Below are 22,189 nucleotides of genomic sequence, written 5' to 3' on the forward strand. Positions count from 1 at the left end.
ACCAGTATAATTACCTGGAGTTATTGTGTGACAATTTACCTGAGGCATTTGACAAGTGTGGGGTTACGGTTTTTATGCAGGATGGTGCACCGTGTCACACCGTCAAATCTGTAGTTCAATGGCTTAAGGACTATGAAACGAGGTTCTTTAATGACTGGCCAGTAAATTCCCCAGACCTAAACCCAATTAAGAACCTCTGCTCTATAGTGAAACGAAGTTTACTGGGCAAGGATATCAGTTCCATCCCACTGCTGGAAGCTGCTCTACGTGAGACATGGAATAAAATACCTCACCAAACCCTCAAAAATTTGAGAGTCTTCTTACATGGCCGAGGAACGTGATTGAGCGCAAAGGACGCAACAACAAGTATTAAAACCTCAGTAAGTATGCAAATAGATATAATCTTTCATGGTATGTGTTTGTGTTTTGGAACGTGTGTGGGGGAGAGGCAGCATAATGCCGTGACTAGCACTGTATACATACATGCCACAATTTGTATCAATAATTTTTTTCATTTTATTGTTCATAAGCATCTACAAATTTTTATGTAAGGGTAAAAACCCACACTGTTTATGTCTAGAGAAGGAGATACTGCAAATCAAGTCAGATAAGCACCCGTATCGAGAGTTGAACCCGTCTCATGAGTTGAACCCTCGACCCCGAGGCATAAACTACTACACACAGGTTAAGGTGACCCTGCGTCTAGCAGGAAACTCTGTGGGGAAAAATGAAATATAATTGACATTTTATTTTATTTCCCTGTATTTCCTGTTTTCCACTTCTACTTTCACTTTTTCTTACACTTTCATTATTCTTCTGATATTTTCACTTCATTTAGACTTTTGTTCTTCCTTTACTTTGAGAAGCAATAGCGTCTCAGCTCTAACCTTCTCTCAGCGTCGTTATACCTGATTGGCTGATGCTATCGCCCCCTTACTCTCACAAGACACCTCCTCACTGATTGGTCAGTCTCAAGAAAAAGCCATGGGTTGGTTGTGCACTCTAAACAAGAAGTTTTCTCTGATTTGTTAGCGTAATAACAGTCCTGCTTATTGACTGGCCATTGTACGATCATTGTTCATGGATGATGATGATGTTGATGTTGATGTTGATGTTGATGTTGATGTTGATGTTGATGTTGTTGTTGTTGTTGTTGTTGTTGTTGTACTATTACTACTGTTGTTAATACTGCTGCTCGTGGTGGTGGAGTAAAATTAACAAATTGAGAAAGCCTAGGGAACGAGTGGATTTCAAAATTTGAAGCCGATTGGATGAAGCGTTGTCGACTAAAGAGCAAAATAAAATAGAAAAGTAGGAGGCTAAAATCAGGCAACGCTCTTCAAGGTACCCTTCCGGAGATTTAATAAGAATAATAATAATAAATAAAAAATATGCAACTACTACCGCTACCACCACTACTATACTACTACTACTACTATTAATAATAATAATAATATATTAATAATAAAAGTTTAACCTAAATTATTAGCCGTTTTCCACCTAGGCGAAGGAACCCCCCCCCCAAAAAAAAAAAAAAATGCATTACTGTTACTCCATAGTCGCCTCTCGAGAAGGGCAGGGCTTGGCCGTCCATTACTGACCCAGCAACCCACAACAGTCTCAACACACTTTTAGAGTACAAACACTGTACTTTCCAGCTTTAAATACTGAAGCCCAGCTTGAGTGGTAGGAAACAGAGAAAAGGGAGTTAGTGGAAAACAGTGGTGATGAAAGCTAGAGGGGTTAGGGCTAGATATCGTAGAAAGAGGTTAGTTGGAGATGTGGAAACGGGAGTTAGGAGATACTGTGGAAAGTGAGGTTAGTGGTAGATATAGAGAAGATGAGTTTGTGAGAGATATTGTGGAAAGAACTTAGTGGGATATATAGAGAAGACTTAGTGGGAGATACATATACGTCAGTAGGAGATATGCTTCAGAGGGAGATATAGAGGAGTTAGTGGGAGATATGAAGGAGATTAGTTAGCGGGAGATATAGAGGAGAGGAGTTAGTTGGAGATATAAATGAAACAGATTCGTTGGAATATAAGTACAGCGTTTGACTGGCTCACGACCTGGAGGATCACGTTGACTGGCTCACGACCTGGAGGATCACGTTGACTGGCTCACGACCTGGAGGATCACGTTGACTGGCTCACGACCTGGAGGATCACGTTGACTGGCTCACGACCTGGAGGATCACGTTGACTGGCTCACGACCTGGAGGATCACGTTGACTGACTCACGACCTGGAGGATCACGTTGACTGACTCACGACCTGGAGGATCACTGACTCACGACAGGTAACGCCCAGGTGCGTCATGTTTCAATAGTCCAGTGGCATTTTCCTATCTGAAAACCATTTTATTCACTTTGTCTTGATCTAGGATATATCGCTGTGTGTTTTGTGATGGCTTTCGCTATCACATGGATCATGCTGCTCAAAATTACCATAGCTATGATCCTGACCTTATGTGATTTTTTGGGGTTATGTTCCTGTGTGACCTTTTCTGATTTGAATAGTTTTTTTTCTGATCATGAAACATTTCATGTCCCCCCTTTGACATGACATTTCCTGGTTTTGTGGAACTTTTCTTCAACATTTCCTGACCTAGTATAATGTTATCTACTTTTATGTGACCTCTTCTGACATTCTATGACATTTCCTTAACTTCTGAAAATTTATTTTTTGGACCTTGTGGGGGAGGGGGGGGGCATTCATTGATAGTGTACCTTTTACAGGACTTTTGAGATCTCTTTATAATGTGACTTACTATATGTGACATTTCCTGACCTGTGGCTTTCCTTCACCTGTGACCTTAGCCTACCTTAAATGACATTTTCTGAGCAATAACCTTGTCCGACCATCAGCAACCTTGTCTGGCCTGCGACCTTTCCTTACCTGCAACCTTTCTTGACCTGTATCCTTTAGTGATTTGCAACCTTGCCCGACCTTCCAATAAGATTTCCTAGCCTGTGCCCTCATGTGATCTTACGTGTACACCGGCAGGTGGAGTGGGAGCACAACAGCACCAGACTGAGCATCGCGGGTCCTCGGGGTGGTGTCAGTATCCACACAGAGGCGGGCGGGCGGGTGGTGACTTCCAGAGTGTCGGTGGTGCGGGCGGCGCCGCCCGACGCCGGTAACTACACGTGCCGCCCCCACGCTGCCCTCCCCGCCACCACAACTGTCTTCATCGTAGACGGTCAGTGCCACCCTCACCCACTACAACACACTTATACATTTCCCTCTTTGATTCCATGGATAACGTTCTTTGTCTCCACAGACTCCTCAGTGTACCATTCACTTTTTTCCCCCCTCGTCAGTTCTGTGGTTCACCTCATCTTTCATAGACCCATCTTCCGAGAAGTCCACTCCCAGATATCTGAACATATTCACTTCCTTCATACTCCCTTCCTCCGATCTGCTATCCAATCTTTCATTATCTATATTTTTTATCCTTATCACCTTGCTCTTTCCTATGTTCAACTTTAATTTCCTAATTCATCTGACACGGTTTACGTGACAAATTAAAAGTGTAAAACTTGTGGTTCAAGTTGAGGCTTGTTTCGTAATTGCTATTAAATAAAATTAGTGCATCTGCAATGTGTTTCTTGCTGCTGTGCGCTGTTACCATACTCTTAGAATTACTGAATTTGAACATCTGCTGTGAGCTACTACTATACGTATGAGAGTTAAATAGTGGGAGCAAATGCTGTGTGTTCCCCGTCATGTTTTATTACAGAGGATGGGTTTTGTACAACACAATCAGCCTGAGTCGAGAAACTTCAGAAAACAGTCAAACATTCCACTATGGCTTCAGAAGCTATGGGAGTTTTTAAGGTCTCGTTCCATTACAACTACAGTTAATATTACTTGGGAATTACCATTTTCTCAGGGTGAGGGTAAAGTTTTGGATAAGGATGAAGTTTGGGGAGAAGCAGACTGTTAAAGTGAAGCTCAGGCGTGAAACTGAAGCTTTAGTTGAGAGTGAGGGTGAGGTCCCGAAGCACCGAGGAAAGAACGGGAGGAAGCAGGTGTCTTGTAGCAAAGCAATTATTTGCACAATGTTTCGTTCATAGGTGAGCTTTCTAAAGTCATGACTTGTAAAATCTCACCAGTAAGCTAAACATGTCTAAATGAAGTTCTGCTCTGCTACAGGTTTGTACCATTATTCCAGCAGCCATGTTTCTTCCTGCATAAAAACTTTTTTTTTTTTTTTTGTGTGTGTGTGTGTGTGTGTGTGTGTGTGTGTGTGTGTGTGTGTGTGTGTGTGTGTGTGTGTGTGTGTGTGTGTGTGTGTGTGTGTGTGCGCGCGCGCGCGCAAATATTTGAATTCATGGTGGTCAATAAGTCCAATCTCTCCCTGATCCATGAGCTTTACCATACCTCTTCTTGAATCTATGTATGGTACATGCTTCCACTAGCTCACTTTCCAGACTATTCTACATCCTGACAACTCTTTGGCTGATGAAATGCTTCCTAACATCCCTGTGACCCCTTGTTGCTGAGTCCCATCTTTGGAACATCCTGTCTGTCCATCTTGTCAATTCCTCTTAGAATTTTATACGTCGTTATCAAGTCCCGCCCTGTCCCTCCTGTCCTCCAGTGTCATCAGATCGAGTTCTCTTAACCTCTCCTCGAAGGACATGCCTCTTAGCTCAGGGAAGAGTCTCGTTGCAAATCTTTGCACTTTCTCTAGTTTCCTGATGTGCTTGGCCAGGTGAGGTTCCAAAGTGGAGCTGCATACTCCAATATGGGTCTGACGTACACGGTGTACAGGATCTGGAATGATTCCTTACTGAGATGCCGGAATGTTATTCTTAGGTTCCCTAGTAGCCATATGCTTCAGCAGTTATTTGGTTGATGTGAAGCTCAGATGTGCTCGGAATTATACACACTCCAAGATCCGTTTCCTTGATTGAGGTTTATTGTCTTTGGCCCCTTAGACTGTACCCTGTCTGAGGTCTTCTCTGCCCTTCCCCGATCTTCATGACTTTGCACTTGGGGTTAAACTCCAGGAGCCAGTTGCTGGACCAGTTCTGAAACCTGTCTATATCCCTCTGTAGTCCTGCTGTATCCTCCTCTGACTGAATTCTCCTCATTAACTTTATATCATCATGTCATTCACATATACCAGAAACAGCACCGGTCCTAGGACTGACCCCTGTGGAGCCCCGCTCGTCACAGATGCCCACTCTGACACCTCACTACCTACCATGACAGGCTGTAGTCTTGAAATTAAGACACATGTGCAACATGTCTTGTCGGTATTATATACCATTCTTGCACAGGCTGTAGTCTTCCTGACAGGTATTCTCTAATCAAATGCAGTGCCTTCCCTGTTATCCCTGCCTGGTCCTCCAGCTTCTGCACTAATCTCTTCTGTGGAACAGTATCAAACGCCTTTCACCCCTCTCACTCTTGTCTTACTGCTGTCACCCTGTCATAGAACTATAGTAGGTTTGTGACACAGGATTTCCCGTCCGCTGTCACTGATACGCTCATTCCTTTCAAGGTGCCCCACCACTCTTCTCCTGATAATCTTTTCCATGACTTTGCATACTGTACAAGTTAATGACACTGGTCTGTAGTTTAATGATTCGTGTGTCTCATTTTTTAAAAAATTGAGACTATATTTGGTGCCTTCCATACCTCAGGTAGTCGCCCTGTTTCGATAGAGGAGTCTTTCTGGAGTCCCTTCTGTCTCCTCTATGAACACTTTGAATCTCATGTTGAGCTCCTCACATACTTCAAGGTCATTTCTATGGATCTCTCCTTCCTTCCTCAGCATGATTATCTGGTCCTTGACTGTCGTTTTTCTCCTGATGTGGCTGTATAACAGCTTCGGGTCAGATTTAGCTTTCGCTATGTCATTTTCGTATTGCCATTGGGCAATACCTGTGCATATTCATTTCTGGCTCTACGACTGCTCTTCTTATTCTCCTGAGTCCTTTGCCTTCTATACTTCTATTATCTAGCACAATTGGTTTTGGCCTCTCTACACCTTTGGGTGAACCAAGGGCTCACCCTTGCCTTCTCGTTATTTCTGCTACCTTTGGGTACAAACCTTTCCTCAGCTTCCTTGCATATTGTCACATATTCCATTATCTCGTTTACTGACTTCCCTGCCAGTTCACTGTCCCACTGAACTTCCTGCAGGAAGTTCCTCATTCTTGTGTAGTCTCCCCGTTTATAGTTTGGCTTTTCCCATTCAATTCCTGTTACCCTCTCCACTTGTAACTCTACTATGTAATCAAAGCTCAGAACCACGTGATCACTAGCTCCAAGGGGCCTCTCATATGTGATGTCCTCAGTGTCTGAACTGCTCAGGATGAACATCCTCCCCTCTCTCTCTGGTAGTGTCCCTGACATGTTGATGCATGAGGTTTTCCAGTACCACATCCATCATCTTGGCTCTATTTTTCGGGACCCCCATGTGGCTCCAGGTTTTCCCAATAGATCTCCCTGTGGTTGAAATCGCCCATAACCAGTAACTTTGCTCTGCTGGAGTGAGCAAAGTTACTAATTATGGCCACCTTAGCCAGTGTGTCCCCCATTTCTCTGTTGTTCTCTTCGTATTCCTCTCTTGGCCTCCTGCAGTTCTGTGGTGGGTTATACAACATTGCAATGACTGACTACCCCAGGCTGAATTGTACCTACTATGTAATCCCTTTCTCCAATTTCGTCCACGCCTTCCATTTCCTGAAATCCCCATCAGTTTTTTATGAGGAGTGCAACCCATCCCCCCGTTTCTTCTATCGTTCCTCAGGATCTGATATCCAGGTGGGAAGACTGCGTCTGCTATTGTCTCAGTGGGTTTCGTTTCTGTGACTGCAATGATGTCTGGGGACTGCATTGATTCTTTCATGGCACTCATATTTATTCGTTATTCCATCCGCATTCATATACCAAAACTTCAGCTTTTCTATCACTGTGGTCCTGGGAGAATATTGGGGTTGGGGGAGCAGGAGCCCTGGAGGAGGGCCTATGGGGGGTTGTAGTGTGTTAGGGGTGAGGTTTTTGACATGGGTGGGGACAGAGGAAACAGTGTGTGGGTTTTGGTTTAGGTTGTTCAGTTGCATTGGGGCTGTTGTGGTTGGAGTCCTTCTGCAGGTGTTTCTGGAGTGTGTGTTTGCCCTTCCACCTGGGTCTGGGTCCTGCTCATCTTCATCATTGCCTCTCATTCCTCCTCTCGTCTTTGTACCCTTTCTTTCAGTATCGTCCTTTCTTGTGTTCTGTCGAGATCGAGGTACTCTCTCCAGTACTCCGGAGAGAGTGAGTGAGTGTGTGTGTACTCACCTATTTGTACTCACCTATTTGTGGTTGCAGGGGTCGAGTCACAGCTCCTGGCCCCGCCTCTTCGCTGATTGCTACTAGGTCCTCTCTCTCCCTGCCCCATGAGCTCTGTCATACCTCGCCTTAAAACTATGTATGGTTCCCGCCTCCACTAAGTCACTTTCTAGGCTATTCCACGGCATGACTACTATATGACTAAAGAAATACTTCCTAACATCCCTTTGATTCATCTGAGTCTTCAACTTCCAAATGTGACCTCTTGTGTGTGTGTGTGTGTGTGTGTGTGTGTGTGTGTGTGTGTGTGTGTCTGTGTGTGTGTGTGTGTGTGTGTGTGTGTGTGTGTGTGTGTGTGTGTGTGTGTGTGTGTGTGTGTGGCGAGCGAGTGTGTGTGTGTGTGGCGAGCGAGTGTGCGTGCGCATGCCACAGTCACCATGTTTATTATAGAGGGAGTTGGGAAGGGCTTGCATGTTGACTTAAGTACACTAATGAACTTTTGAAAAACTGGCAGGGAAAGAATACGAGAATACACCTTATTCCGATTATATTATTCTTTCAACTCGACCACGGTTAGAGTACACTTTATTGTGATAGTAGTAGTTTGAATATATTGGATGAACAAGTTAACGGTAAATGCTAAATACAAAATTACAGTGTTTTATGAAAGAGGAAGAACTGAGAGAGAAGATAAGTGTCATATTATTGGTATGAAATATCGACAAATTGATGAATAAGACACAGATGCGACACTTGGGTATTTTTATTGCCGAAACATGTCGCCTGTCGGCTTTGCAGTTAAATATATATTACGAACCCAGGTAACAGAATGGCTTGTAACCTGGTCGTAATCATATTTTGGAGCAAAATAAACTCATCGGCTCTGGTGGCCTGGTGGCTAACGCTCTCGCTTCGCACGGCGAAGGCCTGGGTTTGATTCCCAGCCAGAGTAGAAACATTGGGCGTGTTTCTTTCCACCTGTTGTCTATGTTCCCCATCAATAAAATGGGTACCTGGGTGTTAGTCGACTGGTGTGGGTCGCATCCTGGGACACTGACCTAATTTGCCCGACATGCGGAGCATAACAAGGGGCTTTCTGTATAGTAGTATGTCATTGTTGTCAGCTAGGCCTGTATACCTTGTATATGTACTTGTAGTAAATAAAGATATTATTATTATCAGTAACATTTAACTTGTATTTCCGTCACCAGATATATGTATAATTTACACTATGTACAGGAGTTGAGTATAAGTGTATCACACGGTGACAAAGAATGGCAAACAAAAGACAGAAAAAGCACTGTAATCAACCAGCTGCTAGGCGAGTCTGACAAATCCTGACCACGAGTGATGCCACATCGCCTCAGCACTTGGCGGGATAATGAACCAAGGTACTGATTTAACGATGAGTACCCTAAAAATCGTTAAACCCTTAGCACCCGGTTTGCTGGTTGGGAGGCAGCCTGTGTGTACATATGCCAAATAAATGTAACATACTCTGCATGCCACTCCCCCACCCCAAAAGGCCTCTAATAGCCAGTACTAGGCTTTCACCTCCATGGGTAGCATGTCGCCATGGCAATGAGCAGGAGATACCTCATTTTAATGTGCCATACTTGCTTCAGCCCCTCAGCTTTGCACAAGTAATGTCACGAAGCTGCACAGCAGTGAGAGTTTGCTGATATTCTATACCAGTGCTATTCTTCCATTATGTTATTACCCTGTAATAACACAACATCTTTCACAGGAAATATATCCAGTATATTTACTCTGCACGTATATTCTATGTAAAGGGACAGAAAATACTGCTGCTCCAAATGCTTCTAAAAGAATTGAGTGCAATGACGTTTAGTTCAGAGAGGGGATTTACTCCCTCTCTTATAAGGGAATAATAAGCCCCGGTATCCCTAATCTTTAGTTTTCTTTGAATTCTCCTGTAGGAAGATATGGCAAGTACTGTAGTATGGGGACATATCACGCTCTACTTTCTGGTTCATCTCAAAAGGGAGGATATTTATTTAACCTATGGGTTCAGGCTTAACTGGGCAGTTTGATTTAGCATGGCCAAATTTATGGCAGCAAAAACATGTTACCTCAGGTTTTACTTTGGCTCCCTGCTGATTTTGAGGCTGGTGCCACTTTGTGTAGTGGCGTTGTGGTTCATTATGTAATATTTAACATGTATTTCCTTCATCAGATTACATACATATATATATATATATATATATATATATATATATATATATATATATATATATATATATATATATATATATATATATATATATATATATATATATATATATATATATATATATATATATATATAAAATTATGTACACTATGTACAGGAGTTGAATATAAGTGTACCACATGGTGACAAAGAATGACAAACAGAAGCCAGAGAGAGAAAGCTCTGTAATCAACCAGCTGCTAGGCGAGTTTGACAAATGCTGACCGCGAGTGATACCACGGCGCCTCAGCACTTGGCAGGCTCACCTGTGATTAGACAATGAACCAACGTACTGATTTCACGATGGGTACTCTAAAAATCGTTAAACCTTTAGCACCTGGTTTGCTGGATGGAGGCAGCCTATACGAAAGTGTGTACATACGCCGAATAAATGTTACATACTCTTTGCATGCCACAATATATGAGATGACATTTAATACTGGAGACACTAGAATAAGTCGAAAGGTAATTTTAAAGTGCTCAGTGACTGAGGTAATTTTAAGGAATTCATGGATTGAATACTTTAAAATTACCTCGCCACTTCTTCCAATGTCTTCCACTTTTGTATGTGACTGAAGGAGCCTGCTGTGAACGGGAAAACTTTAGGCAATAAAGATGCCCATGTGCAAAAATCAATTACAATCAGAGAAGTAGGGAAGCTTTCACCTTGTCAGCCGGCAAATAATGAAATATTCAAGATGAATGAATTACCACTTATTTGACACCCATCAGAAACAGTAGAAGTCTCGAAGAATGTACTCTAGAGAAAACATGGTAGTGCTGTGCAGTCTGCTACAAGCAGCAGTTCAACTCATAATGATGATACTACAGTCTGCAAGGAGATCCAGTTACACTGATTTGTGAGGGGCATATGGGTCTGCATTTCTAGCATAAAAGGAAGGGTTCAAGTTGTAATGGGGTTTCCTAGGACTGTATAAAACGAGCAAATGGAAGAGAGACTGACATTACATGTCTTGAAAAAGTATAAAAAGTCGAAAATCTGTGCTTACAAAGGAAGTGATTGTAGGTTGACGAGGAAAGTGTGTTGGAGTGGAATAAGAGGAAAAGAGTAAAGTGGGGTAAGAGGGAGAGTGTACTTGAGTGGAATACGAGAGAGAGAGAGGAAGAATGATAGCAAGGCAGACACTCAGATGGAGAGTGTGAGTAGTGTGTTGAACTGCGTCAGGTGTTGGTGTGTGTGTGTGTGTGTGTGTGTGTGTGTGTGTGTGTGTGTGTGTGTGTGTGTCCACCTAATTGTGGCTGCATAGGTCGATTCATAGCTCCTGGCCAGTCTCTTCACTGGTCGATACTAGGTCACTCCCTCCCTGCTCTGTGAGCTTTATCATACCTCTTCTTAAAGCTATGTATGGATACTGCCACCACAACCTCCCTTTCCAGACTATTCCACTTCCTGAAAACTCTGAGTGAAGAAATATTTCTTAACATCCCCGTGACTCATGTATGTCTTCAATTACCAATTGTGACCCCTTTCTGGTGAAACATCCTCTCTGAAACATCCTCTCCCTGACCATCTTGTCGATTCCTCTCAATATTTTATGTTATCATATCTCCCCTGTCCTTTCTGTCTTGTGTCGTCAGGTCGATTTCTCTTAACTTCTAGTCGTAGAACATGCCCCGTAACTCAGGCACTAGTCTCGTTGCAAACTTCTGCATTTTCTCTAATTTCTTGACTTGGCCATGTGTGGGTTCTAAACTGGTGCTGCATAGGGCACTCCAATATGGGCCTGATTAACACGGTGTACATAGTCCTGAACGACTCCTTACTGAGATGTCAGAATGCTATTCTTAGTTTTGCTGCAGCAGTTATTTGGTTGATGTGCACCTCAGAAGATGTGTTCGGTGTTATACTCACCCCAAGATCCTTTTCCTTGAATGAGGTTTGTAGTCTCTGGCCCACTACACTGTATCCTGTCTGCGGTCTTCTTTACCCTTCCCCGATCATCACGATTTGCACTTGGTGGGGTTGAACTCCAGGAGCCATCTGCTGGGCCAGGCATGTAGCCTGTCCAGATCCCTTTGTAGTCCGATTGAGTTCTCATTTACTTGACATCGTCTGCAAACAGAGAGACTTCTGAGTCTATTCCTTCCACCATGTCATTCACATATACCAGAAACAGCACCCGTCCTACGACTGACCCCTGTAGAACCCCGTTCGTCACAGGCACTCACTCTGACACCTTGTCGCTATACCTGCTATACCTGAACTAATCTCTTGTGTGGAACTGTGTCAAAAGCCTTCTTACAGCCCAAATAAATGCAGTCTATCCACCTCTCTATCTCTCTGTCTTAATACTGTCACCTTGTCACCTGAATCTGTACTGGTTGTCGGTGATAAGCTCATTCCTTTCTAGGTGCTCTACCACTCTTCTCCTGATAATCTTCTCCCTGACTTTGCATACTATGCATGTCAGTGACACTAGTCTGTAGTCTAGTGCCGAGTCTCTTTCTTCTTTTTTAAAAATTAGGACTTCGTTTGCTGGTTTTTATACCTTAGGAAGCTGCCCTGTTTTGATAGATGTGTAGAAGATTGTTGTTAGTGGTACATACAGTGCCTCTGCTCCTTCTCTCAGGAACCAAGGAGAGACGTTATCCTGTCCCATCGCCTTTGAGGTTTCTAGTTCACTTAGCCTCCTCACCTCTTCCTCGGTTGTATATATTGTGTCTAGCACTTGGTAGTGTACCCCACCCCTCCGAGATTCACGAGTCTTTTTCTCCACTGCATACTTCTTTAAATCTCATGTTGAGCTCCTCACATACTTCTCTGTCATTTCTTGTGATCTCGCCTGCTTTCCTCAGCCTGATTACCTGGTCCTTGACTGTAATTTTCCTTCTGATGTGACTGTACAACAGCTTTGAATCGGACTTGGCTTTCGCTGCTATGTCATTTTTGTATTGTCGTTGGGCCTCCCTCCTTACCTGTGCATATTCGTTTCTGGCTCTTTGACTATTCTCCTTATTCTTCCGGGTCCTTTGCCTCCTATACTTCTTCCATTCTCTAGCACATTTAGTTTTGGCTTCTCTACACCTCTGGGTGAACCAAGAGCTCATTTTGGCCCTCTCAATATTTCTGTTGTCTTTGGGTTCAAACTTATCCTCTGCTGCTTGCATTTTGTTGTCACACATTCCATTTCATTGACTGATTTCCCTGCCAGTTCTCTGTCCCTCTGAACCTCATGCAGGAAGTTCCTCAAGCCTGTGTAGTCCCTCTCTCTTGTAGTTTGGCTTTCTCTGCTTTGCCCATCTTGCTTCCCTCTCCACTAGTAAGTACTATGTATTCGAAGCTCAGAACCACATGATCACTAGCTCTAAGGGGCCTTTCATATGTGATGATCTCATTATCTGCATTAAAGTGAATACTAGGTCCAGTCTTTTCGTTTGTCTTCTCCTCTCTCTTTCTGATAGGGTCCCACCTGCTGATGCATGAGGCTTTCCCGTATCACCTCCAGCATCTTTGCCTACCACGTTTCTGGGCCCGCATGTGGCTCCAAGGTTTTCCCAGTCGATTTCTTCATGACTGAAGTCACTGGCTGAAGTGGCCAAAAGGGGCCCATATGGGCCCTTCTGGCCACTTCAACTAGTGTGTCAACCATTGCTTTCTTCCTCTCATCATATTCTTGTCTTTGCTTCCTGCTATTTTGTGATGGGTTATACATCACTGCAATTACCACCTTGGGACCTCCAGTCTGAAGTGTTCCTATTATGTAGTCCCTTGCTTCTCCTCTGTCTCGTCTCTCCAGCTCCTCAAAATCCCAGTGGTTTTTGATGAGCAGTGCCACTCCTCCACCCCCTCTGTTCCCTCTGTCTTTCCTCAGGATCTGATATCCAGTTGGAAAGATGACATCTGTTACCATTCCTTTGATCTCCCCTCCTTCCTTCCTCAGCCTGATTACCTGGTCCTTGACAATGTCGTTTTCCTCCTGATGTGGCTGCACAACAGCTTCGGTTCAGATTTGGCTTTTGCGGCTATGTCAATTTCGTATTGTCGTTGGGCCTCCCTGATCATCTTCGTTTCTGGCTCTACGACTGCTCTCCTTATTCTCCTGGGTTCTTTGCCTTTTATACTTCTTCCATTTTTTAGCACACTTGGTTTTGGCCTCTACACCTTTGAGTAAACCAAGGGCTCATCCTGGCCTTCTCATTATTTCAGTTACCCTTGCGTACAAACCTCTCCTCAGCTTCCTTGCATATTGTTGCCACATATTCCATCATCTCATTTGCTGACTTCCTTGCCAGTGCTCTGTCCCAATGAACCTCGTGCAGGAAATTCTGTGTGTGTGTGTGTGTGTGTGTGTGTGTGTGTGTGTGTGTGTGTGTGTGTGTGTGTGTGTGTGTGTGTGTACTCACCTATTTGTACTCACCTATTTGTGGTTGCAGGGGTCGATTCACAGCTCCTGGCCACGCCTCTTCGCTGATTGCTACTAGGTCCTCTCTCTCCCTGCCCCATGAGCTCTATCATACCTCGCCTTAAAACTATGTATGGTTCCCGCCTCCACTACGTCAGTTTCTAGGTTATTCCACGGCCTGACTACTCTATGACTGAAGAAATACTTCCTAACATCCCTTCGATTCATCTGAGTCTTCAACTTCCAATTGTGACCTCTTGTGTCTGTGTCCCTTCTCTGGAACATCCCGTCTTTGTCCACCTTGTCTATTCCGCGCAGTATTTTATATGTCGTTATCATGTCTCCCCTGACCCTCCTGTCCTCTAGTGTCGTCAAGCCGATTTCCCTCAGCCTATCTTCGAAGGACAATCCCCGTAGCTCTGGGACTAGTCTTGTTGCAAACCTTTGCACTTTCTCTAATTTCTTGACGTGCTTGACTAGGTGTGGATTCCAAACTGGTGCTGCATACTCCAGTATGGACCTAACGTAAATGGTATACAGAGTCTTAAATGAATCCTTACTGAGGTATCGGAACGCTATCCGTAGGTTTGCCAGGCGCCCGTATGCTGCAGCAGTTATCTGATTGATGTGCGCCTCAGGAGATATGCTCGGTATTATACTCACCCCAAGATCTTTTTCCTTGAGTGAGGTTTGCAGTCTTTGGCCATCTAAACTATGTTGTGTCTGCGGTCTTCTTTGCCCTTCCCCAATCTTCATGACTTTGCATTTGGCAGGGTTAAACTCAAGGAGCCAGTTGCTGGACCAGGCTTGTAGCCTGTCCAGGTCTCTTGTGTGTGTGTGTACTCACCTAGTTGAGGTTGCGGGGGTCGAGTCCGAGCTCCTGGCCCCGCCTCTTCACTGATCGCTACTAGGTCACTCTCCCTGAGCCGTGAGCTTTATCATACCTCTGCTTAAAGCTATGTATGGATCCTGCCTCCACTACATCGCTTCCCAAACTATTCCACTTACTGACTACTCTGTGGCTGAAGAAATACTTCCTAACATCCCTGTGTGTGTGTGTGTGTGTGTGTGTGTGTGTGTGTGTGTGTGTGTGTGTGTGTGAAATTAGCTCTGAGGCAACTGCACCATCGATTGTCCTCGCAACTTGAAGGAAGCCTAGTTCACTAGGTTCAAGTTGTTTGTAGGATTGTATGGTCCAGTAGTTTAGAGCGTCGTGAATTTTCACTCGATCCGCTCCAGCGAGCCGCATTGTTATACATCATTAAATGTTATGCATCATTAAATTCTTCATTATTAATAAAATTTGGAAAGTATTTAATGATACATTAGACAAGTAAAAAATCTTAATGCTTGGGTAGAATATCAGTTGTGTTTCATATTGCTGGGTGTTGTGACGTGTCTGTGTAGTCTTGCCCTTATATGCCTTCTTGTTGACGTTTTATTTTTATAGTTCCTTGATAATGTGAGAAGTCAGGAAAGCGCTTGGAATTTCACTTTTTTTTCACAGTGGTTTTTCTGCATATATAATACGTAAATAAGCACACATGTAAATATGCCTCTCGCACTGTCTCCAGTATTTTGTGAGGACTTATGCAATGTTGCAATATACAGGACAAGTGGAAACACTTAAGAGGTGTGAAGCCCGTGTTAGCGTGGTTGGCACCGCTCACTCACACTCACCCATCATTATTTCCTAGAGCACGGACGGGGATGTGACTGGGGTACGGTACTGTCAGACACTAAATAAGAACAACAAACTCCAGAACGTTCTAAGGTCTGAGAGCAGCATTTCTTCTTACCAAACATTTATTAACCGCTGGATCTAATAGTTGTTCTAATGTAAATGCAGAAATGTGTATTCATTCTTATACGCAAACAAAAAAACACATACCGAAAAACACACACATGTACACACACGTGCAAGCGAACGAGTGCGCACGCACACGCACACACATGCACGCGCACATATGCACGCGCACATATGCACGCGCGCACGCACGCACGCACGCACGCACACACGCACACGCAGTATAGTCAGACAGCGTATAGTCTTGGTGGCCAAAAACTGCAAACCTCACTCAAAGAAAAAGATCTTGGGGTGAGTATAATACCGAGCACATCTCTTGAGGCGCACATCAGTCAGATAACTGTTGTAGTATATAGGCGCATGGCAAACCTAAGGATAGCGTCCCGATACCTTAGTAAGGAATCGTTCAAGGCTCTGTACACCATTTACGCCAGGCCCATACTGGAGTATGCAGCACCATTTTGGTATCCACACCTGGTCAAGCACGTCAAGAAATTAGAGAAAATGCAAAGGTTTGCAACACGACTAGTCCCAGAGTTAAAGGGAATGTCCTACGAAGAAAGATTAAGGGAAATTAGCCTGACGACACTGGGGGACAGGAGGATCAGGGGAGACATGATAACGACAAATAAAATACTGCGCGGAATAGACAAGGTGGACAAAGACGGGATGTTCCAGAGATGAGACACAGAAACTAGGGGTCACAATTGAAAGTTGAAGATTCGTAAGAGTCAAATGGATGTTAGGAAGTATTTCTTCAGTTAGAGTTGTCAGGCAGTGGAATAGCCTAGAAAGTGACGTAGTGGAGGCGGGATTTGATAACGCTCATGGAGCAGGGAGAGAAAGAACCTAGTAGCAATTAGTGAAGAGGTGGGGTCAGGAGCTATGAATCGACCCTTGCAACCACAATTAGGCAAGTACAAATAGGTGCGTGTACACGCACGCGCACACACACACAAGGGTAAACAATTATGTATAGCCTTCAGTAATCCTCTGCTGGACGAGGCCGCGCCAGTGCTGTAGTCAACAGTCCATGAACGCTACGACGGATTAATCCGGACTGCCGAATTGCTAACTTGGTTGGCGACCTCTGATTTCCTTGGGAGGGTGATCACCCATCCAAACACTAGCCAAACTAAGTGGCACTGGCATGGACCGTTGTGTTCGAGTTTGTTGGCACACAACACCCACGACGCTGACTGACTCACCTCTGGTACACAAACTAGAATACTTCCCCAATATTAAGGTTCCATTGTTGCTTTATCAAGTATCATATCAAATTATGATCTACAATACCGATAAATTGATGAATAAGACATGTGCAATGCTTAGGTATCTTTAATGCTGACACGAATATCCTGCACGGTTGGCTTCAGTCGAACACAGGCGCAAGTGGCCCGGTGGCCTGGTGGCTAAAGCTCTAGCTTCACACACGGAGGGTCCGGGTTCGATCCCGGCGGGTGGAAACATTTCGACACGTTTCCTTACACCTGTTGTCCTGTTCACCTAGCAGCAAATAGGTACCTGGGTGTTAGTCGACTGGTGTGGGTCGCATCCTGGGGGACAAGATTAAGGACCCCTTAGACAGTCCTCGATGACGCACTGACTTTCTTGGGTTATCCTGGGTGGCTAACCCTCCGGGGTTAAAAATCAGAACGAAATCTTATCTTATCTTAAGTAACACTAGAGACTAATAGTTGTAATAATTTTTTTCAAGATCAGTCCGTCGGTAGCGTTTACCATCAATTTTATAATTGACACATTAGCACCATTGTATCTTGATGCGGGGGAATTCTTCTGCAACTCCTTCGCTAAACAATTGTTTAGTATAACCTGCTTCCGGCACACACCCACTGCTTCACCTACGTAACACTCGCCCACCTTTTGTTTTTGAGCAACCGCTCACAGGATAAGTTGGGCGTGCACGAACATTAGTCGGAGAGGAGGACAAAAAGTATTTGAGTAATTTCGTGTACATATTCATGAATGTATGACGACACGTTCATATATGCTGTGTGTATGTGATTCAAAAATAAATCACAGCAGTTAATCAAAGAACACTAGAGGAAGCTAGCCTCAGTTCCCAGTGAACACAACTAGGTGAGTGTATACTCATTCAAAGGGGCAAGGTTACTAATTCTGAGATTGTCAGGTACTGTCAAGGTGGATGAAGTCAAACCGATTGAAAGAGATAGGACGAGAGACCACAAATGGAAATGAAGCATCCGAATAAGAGTTATAAAGGAAGGAAATTCTTGAGCGTTAGGGCAGCAAATGGAAAAAAAGAGATTAGAGGTAATATGGCAGGAAGGTTAGATGAAGTGATATACAAATAATCCGCACACTGAAGAAAGTTAAAGATCGAAATGTCTTTGGTGGAGCAAAGGAACTGTGTATTGTTCCAGTTACTGTATTGTGCCGTTTTATCCTTCTAACATGGAATACACGTTTTAGACTGTCAAATCACACAAGAGATTTGTAAACAAGTTAGTGTATCTGGTATTATGGTGACTTCTGCTATGGATTATAGAGTACCTAGCAAATGCAAGTAAACACGAGCAGGATATACAAGGACGCAGAAATATAACAATCAATGTTTCTATGAGGATCAGTACATAGACCAGTCCTGTTCTTAACTTGGCCATAGACCTATCTAGAGAGACTCGCATCAATTTTTACATATATTAAACTAATGATACATACGTAATTAGAAGACTTAATAGCAGCTACAAAGGTGCATAATAAAATTACAGAAAATGTCTAAGAAGTAGCTATTTGATTTGGAAGGAAGGAGAACAGAGACCTGTCGCACAATATAACAAAGAATTTCTAGTACAAATGTAATACGAAAAATCACTGGATAAATATCACAGCAGATAAATCAACAGAGGTACACATAAACGGGATAACTTAGCAGGATATGCATGGTCAGTTTATGTACAGTCATCAGAAATATCAACAAAGAAACCTTTCAGTTTTTTTGTAAACCACATATGTAAGATTAATATTAGCACATGTAACAGACCTATAGACAACACCTAAAACAAAAGAAAACTTGAGAAGATTCAAAAGTTTACCAACAGGATAGTTTCTACCTGAATGGACAGAGATGGAACTGACTTATAGTTGCATCTGCCATCGTTATACGACACAAAAATTAAGATGCGAGAACACACAGGAAAACTTAACACTCAACGAGATGAAACTTTTAACATGAGGGTAGTATTTGCGTGCGTGCGTGTGTGTGTGTGTGTGTGTGTGTGTGTGTGTGTGTGTGTTGTGTGTGTGTGTTGTGTGTGTGTGTGTGTTGTGTGTGTGTGTGTTTGATAAAGCTCCATGAGTTTTATCAAACCTCGTCTTAAAACTATGTATGGTTCCTGCCTCCACTACGTCACTTGCCAGACTATTCCACTTCCTGACAACTCTGTGACTAAAGAGATATCTCCTAACATCCCTTTCGCTCTTCCGAATCTTCAACTTCCAATTATAACCCCTTGTTTCTGTGTCCCATCTCTGGAACACGCTGTCTCTGTCCAGTTTGTCAATTCCTAGCAGTATTTTGTATGTCGTTATCATGTCTCCCTTAACCCTCATGTTCTTCGTAGGGCATTCCCCTTAGCTCTGAGATTAGTCTTGTTGCAAACTTTTGCACTTTCTCTAATTTCTTGACGTGCTTGACCAGTATGGGCCTGACGTACACGGTGCACAGAGTCTTGAAAGATTCCTTACTAAGGTATCGGAACGCTCTTCTCAGGTTTGCCAGGCGCCCATATGCTACAGCAGTTATCTGGTTGATTTGCGCCTCGCATGTGCTCGGTATGATGCTCACCCCCAAGATCCTTTTATTTGAGTGAGGTTTGCAGTCTTTGGCCACCTAGCCTATACTCTATCTGCGGTCTTCTTTTCCCTTCCCCGATCTTCATGACTTTGCATTTGGCGGGGTTAAATTCCAGGAGCCAGTTGCTGGACCAAGCCTGCAGCCTGTCCAGGTCTCTTTGTAGTCCTGCCTGATCCTCGTCCGATTTAATTCTCTTCATTAACTTCACATCATCTGCAAACAGGGACGCTTCTGAGTCTATCCCTTCCGTCATGTGATTTACATATACCAAAAATAGCACTGGTCCTAGGAATGACTTATGAAACCCCGCTCTTCACAGGCGTCCAATCTGACACCTCGTCGTGTACCATGACTCGTTGTTGCCTCCCCGTCAGGTATTCTCTGATCCGTTGCAGTACCCTTCCTGTTATGCATGATCCTCTAGCTTTTACACTAATCTCTCGAGAGGAACTGGGTCAAAGGCCTTCTTGCAGTCCAAGAAAATGCAAGCTACCCACCCCTCTCACTCGTGTCTTACTTCCGTTACCTTATCATAAATCTTCAGTAGGTTTGTGACACAGGATTTTCCTTCCCTGAATCTGTGCTGGTGGTTGTGTGTGTGTGTGTGTGTGTGTGTGTGTGTGTGTGTGTGTGTGTGTGTGTGTGTGTGTGTGTGTGTGTGTGTGTGTGTGTGTGTGTGTAGGGACATGTCGTGCACGAGTCAACTGTAGTGCTCTACGAATATAAGTGTTTCTGAGGGCTACCCAAGGGTACTGCAGGGGTTATTAATTCAAATTCAAAGTTTATTCTCTATAAGGATTACAATGCTGAGTTTACAGAAATTTGGTTATTGTGTGGTTTACATGTAGTAAAATAGTGATTACAGAGTGTACCACTAGAACGCTTAGCATGGCTAGGCATTTCGGGCAGACTTAGTTTTATTCTTAATTGTAAAATATTACAAATTATGAGGTAAGTTGGTATTATGGCTAAGTGACTAAATACTAGTTTGTGAGTTTAGCAATGTAAATGCTTTTGTTTTGGCACAGTACATAGTTTCAGTATTGGAGTATCACAGGATTCACTTGTTTGCACAGAACTGCTTAATGCCTCAAATGACGTAGTGGAAGTTTTAGCAGTAAAGGTCGAGAACCAAAACCTAGTCATTGTGGTAGTCTACAAGCCTCCGGATGCAACATCCCAGCAATTCCAGGAACAGCTGTTAAAAATTGACCACTGTCTGGAAAATCTTCCAGCTCCTGCACCCAACATCTTGCTCCTGGGGGATTTCAACTTAAGGCACCTAAAATGGAGGAATATAGCAAATAATATTGTTGCAGTAATAACACCAGGAGGCAGCTCTGATGAAAACTCACACTCACACGAGCTTTTAAATCTCTGCACAAAATTCAATTTAAATCAGCAAATAATAGAGCCTACTAGACTGGAGAATACACTAGACCTCATATTCACTAACAATGATGATCTGATAAGAAATGTCACCATATCAAAAACAATATACTCAGATCACAACATAATTGAGGTTCAGACATGTATGCGAGGAGCCCCAGACCGACAAAATGAGACTAGTCACGAGGGAGCATTCACCAAATTCAACTTCAATAACAAAAACATAAAGTGGGACCAAGTAAACCAAGTCCTAACCGATATAAGCTGGGAAGATATACTAAGCAACACAGACCCCAACTTATGCCTAGAACAGATTAACTCGGTGGCACTCGATGTATGCACAAGGCTTATTCCTCTAAGAAAAAGGAGGAGTAGATGTAAAATAGAAAGAGACAGGCGCTCCCTTTACAGGCGACGGAAAAGAATAACAGAGCGGCTAAAAACGGTCAACATATCTGAAATGCGCAGGGAGACACTGGTCAGAGAAATAGCAAGCATCGAACTTAAGCTAAAAGAATCCTTTAGGAGTCAGGAATCGCGGGAAGAACTAAAAGCTATAAATGAAATCGAAAGAAACCCAAAGTATTTCTTCTCCTATGCCAAATCAAAATCGAGAACAACGCCCAGTATTGGGCCCCTACTTAAACAAGATGGGTCCTACACAGATGACAGCAAGGAAATGAGTGAGCTACTCAAGTCCCAATATGACTCAGTTTTTAGCAAGCCGCTAACCAGACTGAGAGTCGAAGATCAAAATGAATTTTTTATGAGAGAGCCACAAAATTTGATTAACACAAGCCTATCCGATGTTATCCTGACGCCAAATGACTTCGAACAGGCGATAAATGACATGCCCATGCACTCTGCCCCAGGGCCAGACTCATGGAACTCTGTGTTCATCAAGAACTGCAAGAAGCCCCTATCACGAGCCTTTTCCATCCTATGGAGAGGGAGCATGGACACGGGGGTCGTCCCTCAGTTACTAAAAACAACAGACATAGCCCCACTCCACAAAGGGGGCAGTAAAGCAACAGCAAAGAACTACAGACCAATAGCACTAACATCCCATATCATAAAAATCTTTGAAAGGGTCCTAAGAAGCAAGATCACCACCCATCTAGAAACCCATCAGTTACACAACCCAGGGCAACATGGGTTTAGAACAGGTCGCTCCTGTCTGTCTCAGCTACTGGATCACTACGACAAGGTCCTAAATGCACTAGAAGACAAAAAGAATGCAGATGTAATATATACAGACTTTGCAAAAG

General features: G+C 43.5%; 1 protein-coding gene across 1 annotated transcript in view; it reads left to right on the plus strand.

Moving 5' to 3' along the window:
- The window catches only part of LOC128686738 (opioid-binding protein/cell adhesion molecule homolog), a 429,758-nt gene that overhangs the window by 351,466 nt on the left and 56,103 nt on the right, over nt 1-22,189 (plus strand). The window contains exon 6 of the mRNA XM_053773771.2: nt 3,007-3,202. Coding sequence (XP_053629746.1) covers nt 3,007-3,202 — 196 coding nt within the window. The remainder of the gene's footprint in view (nt 1-3,006; nt 3,203-22,189) is intronic.

Source organism: Cherax quadricarinatus, chromosome 7 (assembly GCF_038502225.1).
Source record: "Cherax quadricarinatus isolate ZL_2023a chromosome 7, ASM3850222v1, whole genome shotgun sequence".
In the NCBI taxonomy this organism is placed as follows: domain Eukaryota; kingdom Metazoa; phylum Arthropoda; class Malacostraca; order Decapoda; family Parastacidae; genus Cherax; species Cherax quadricarinatus.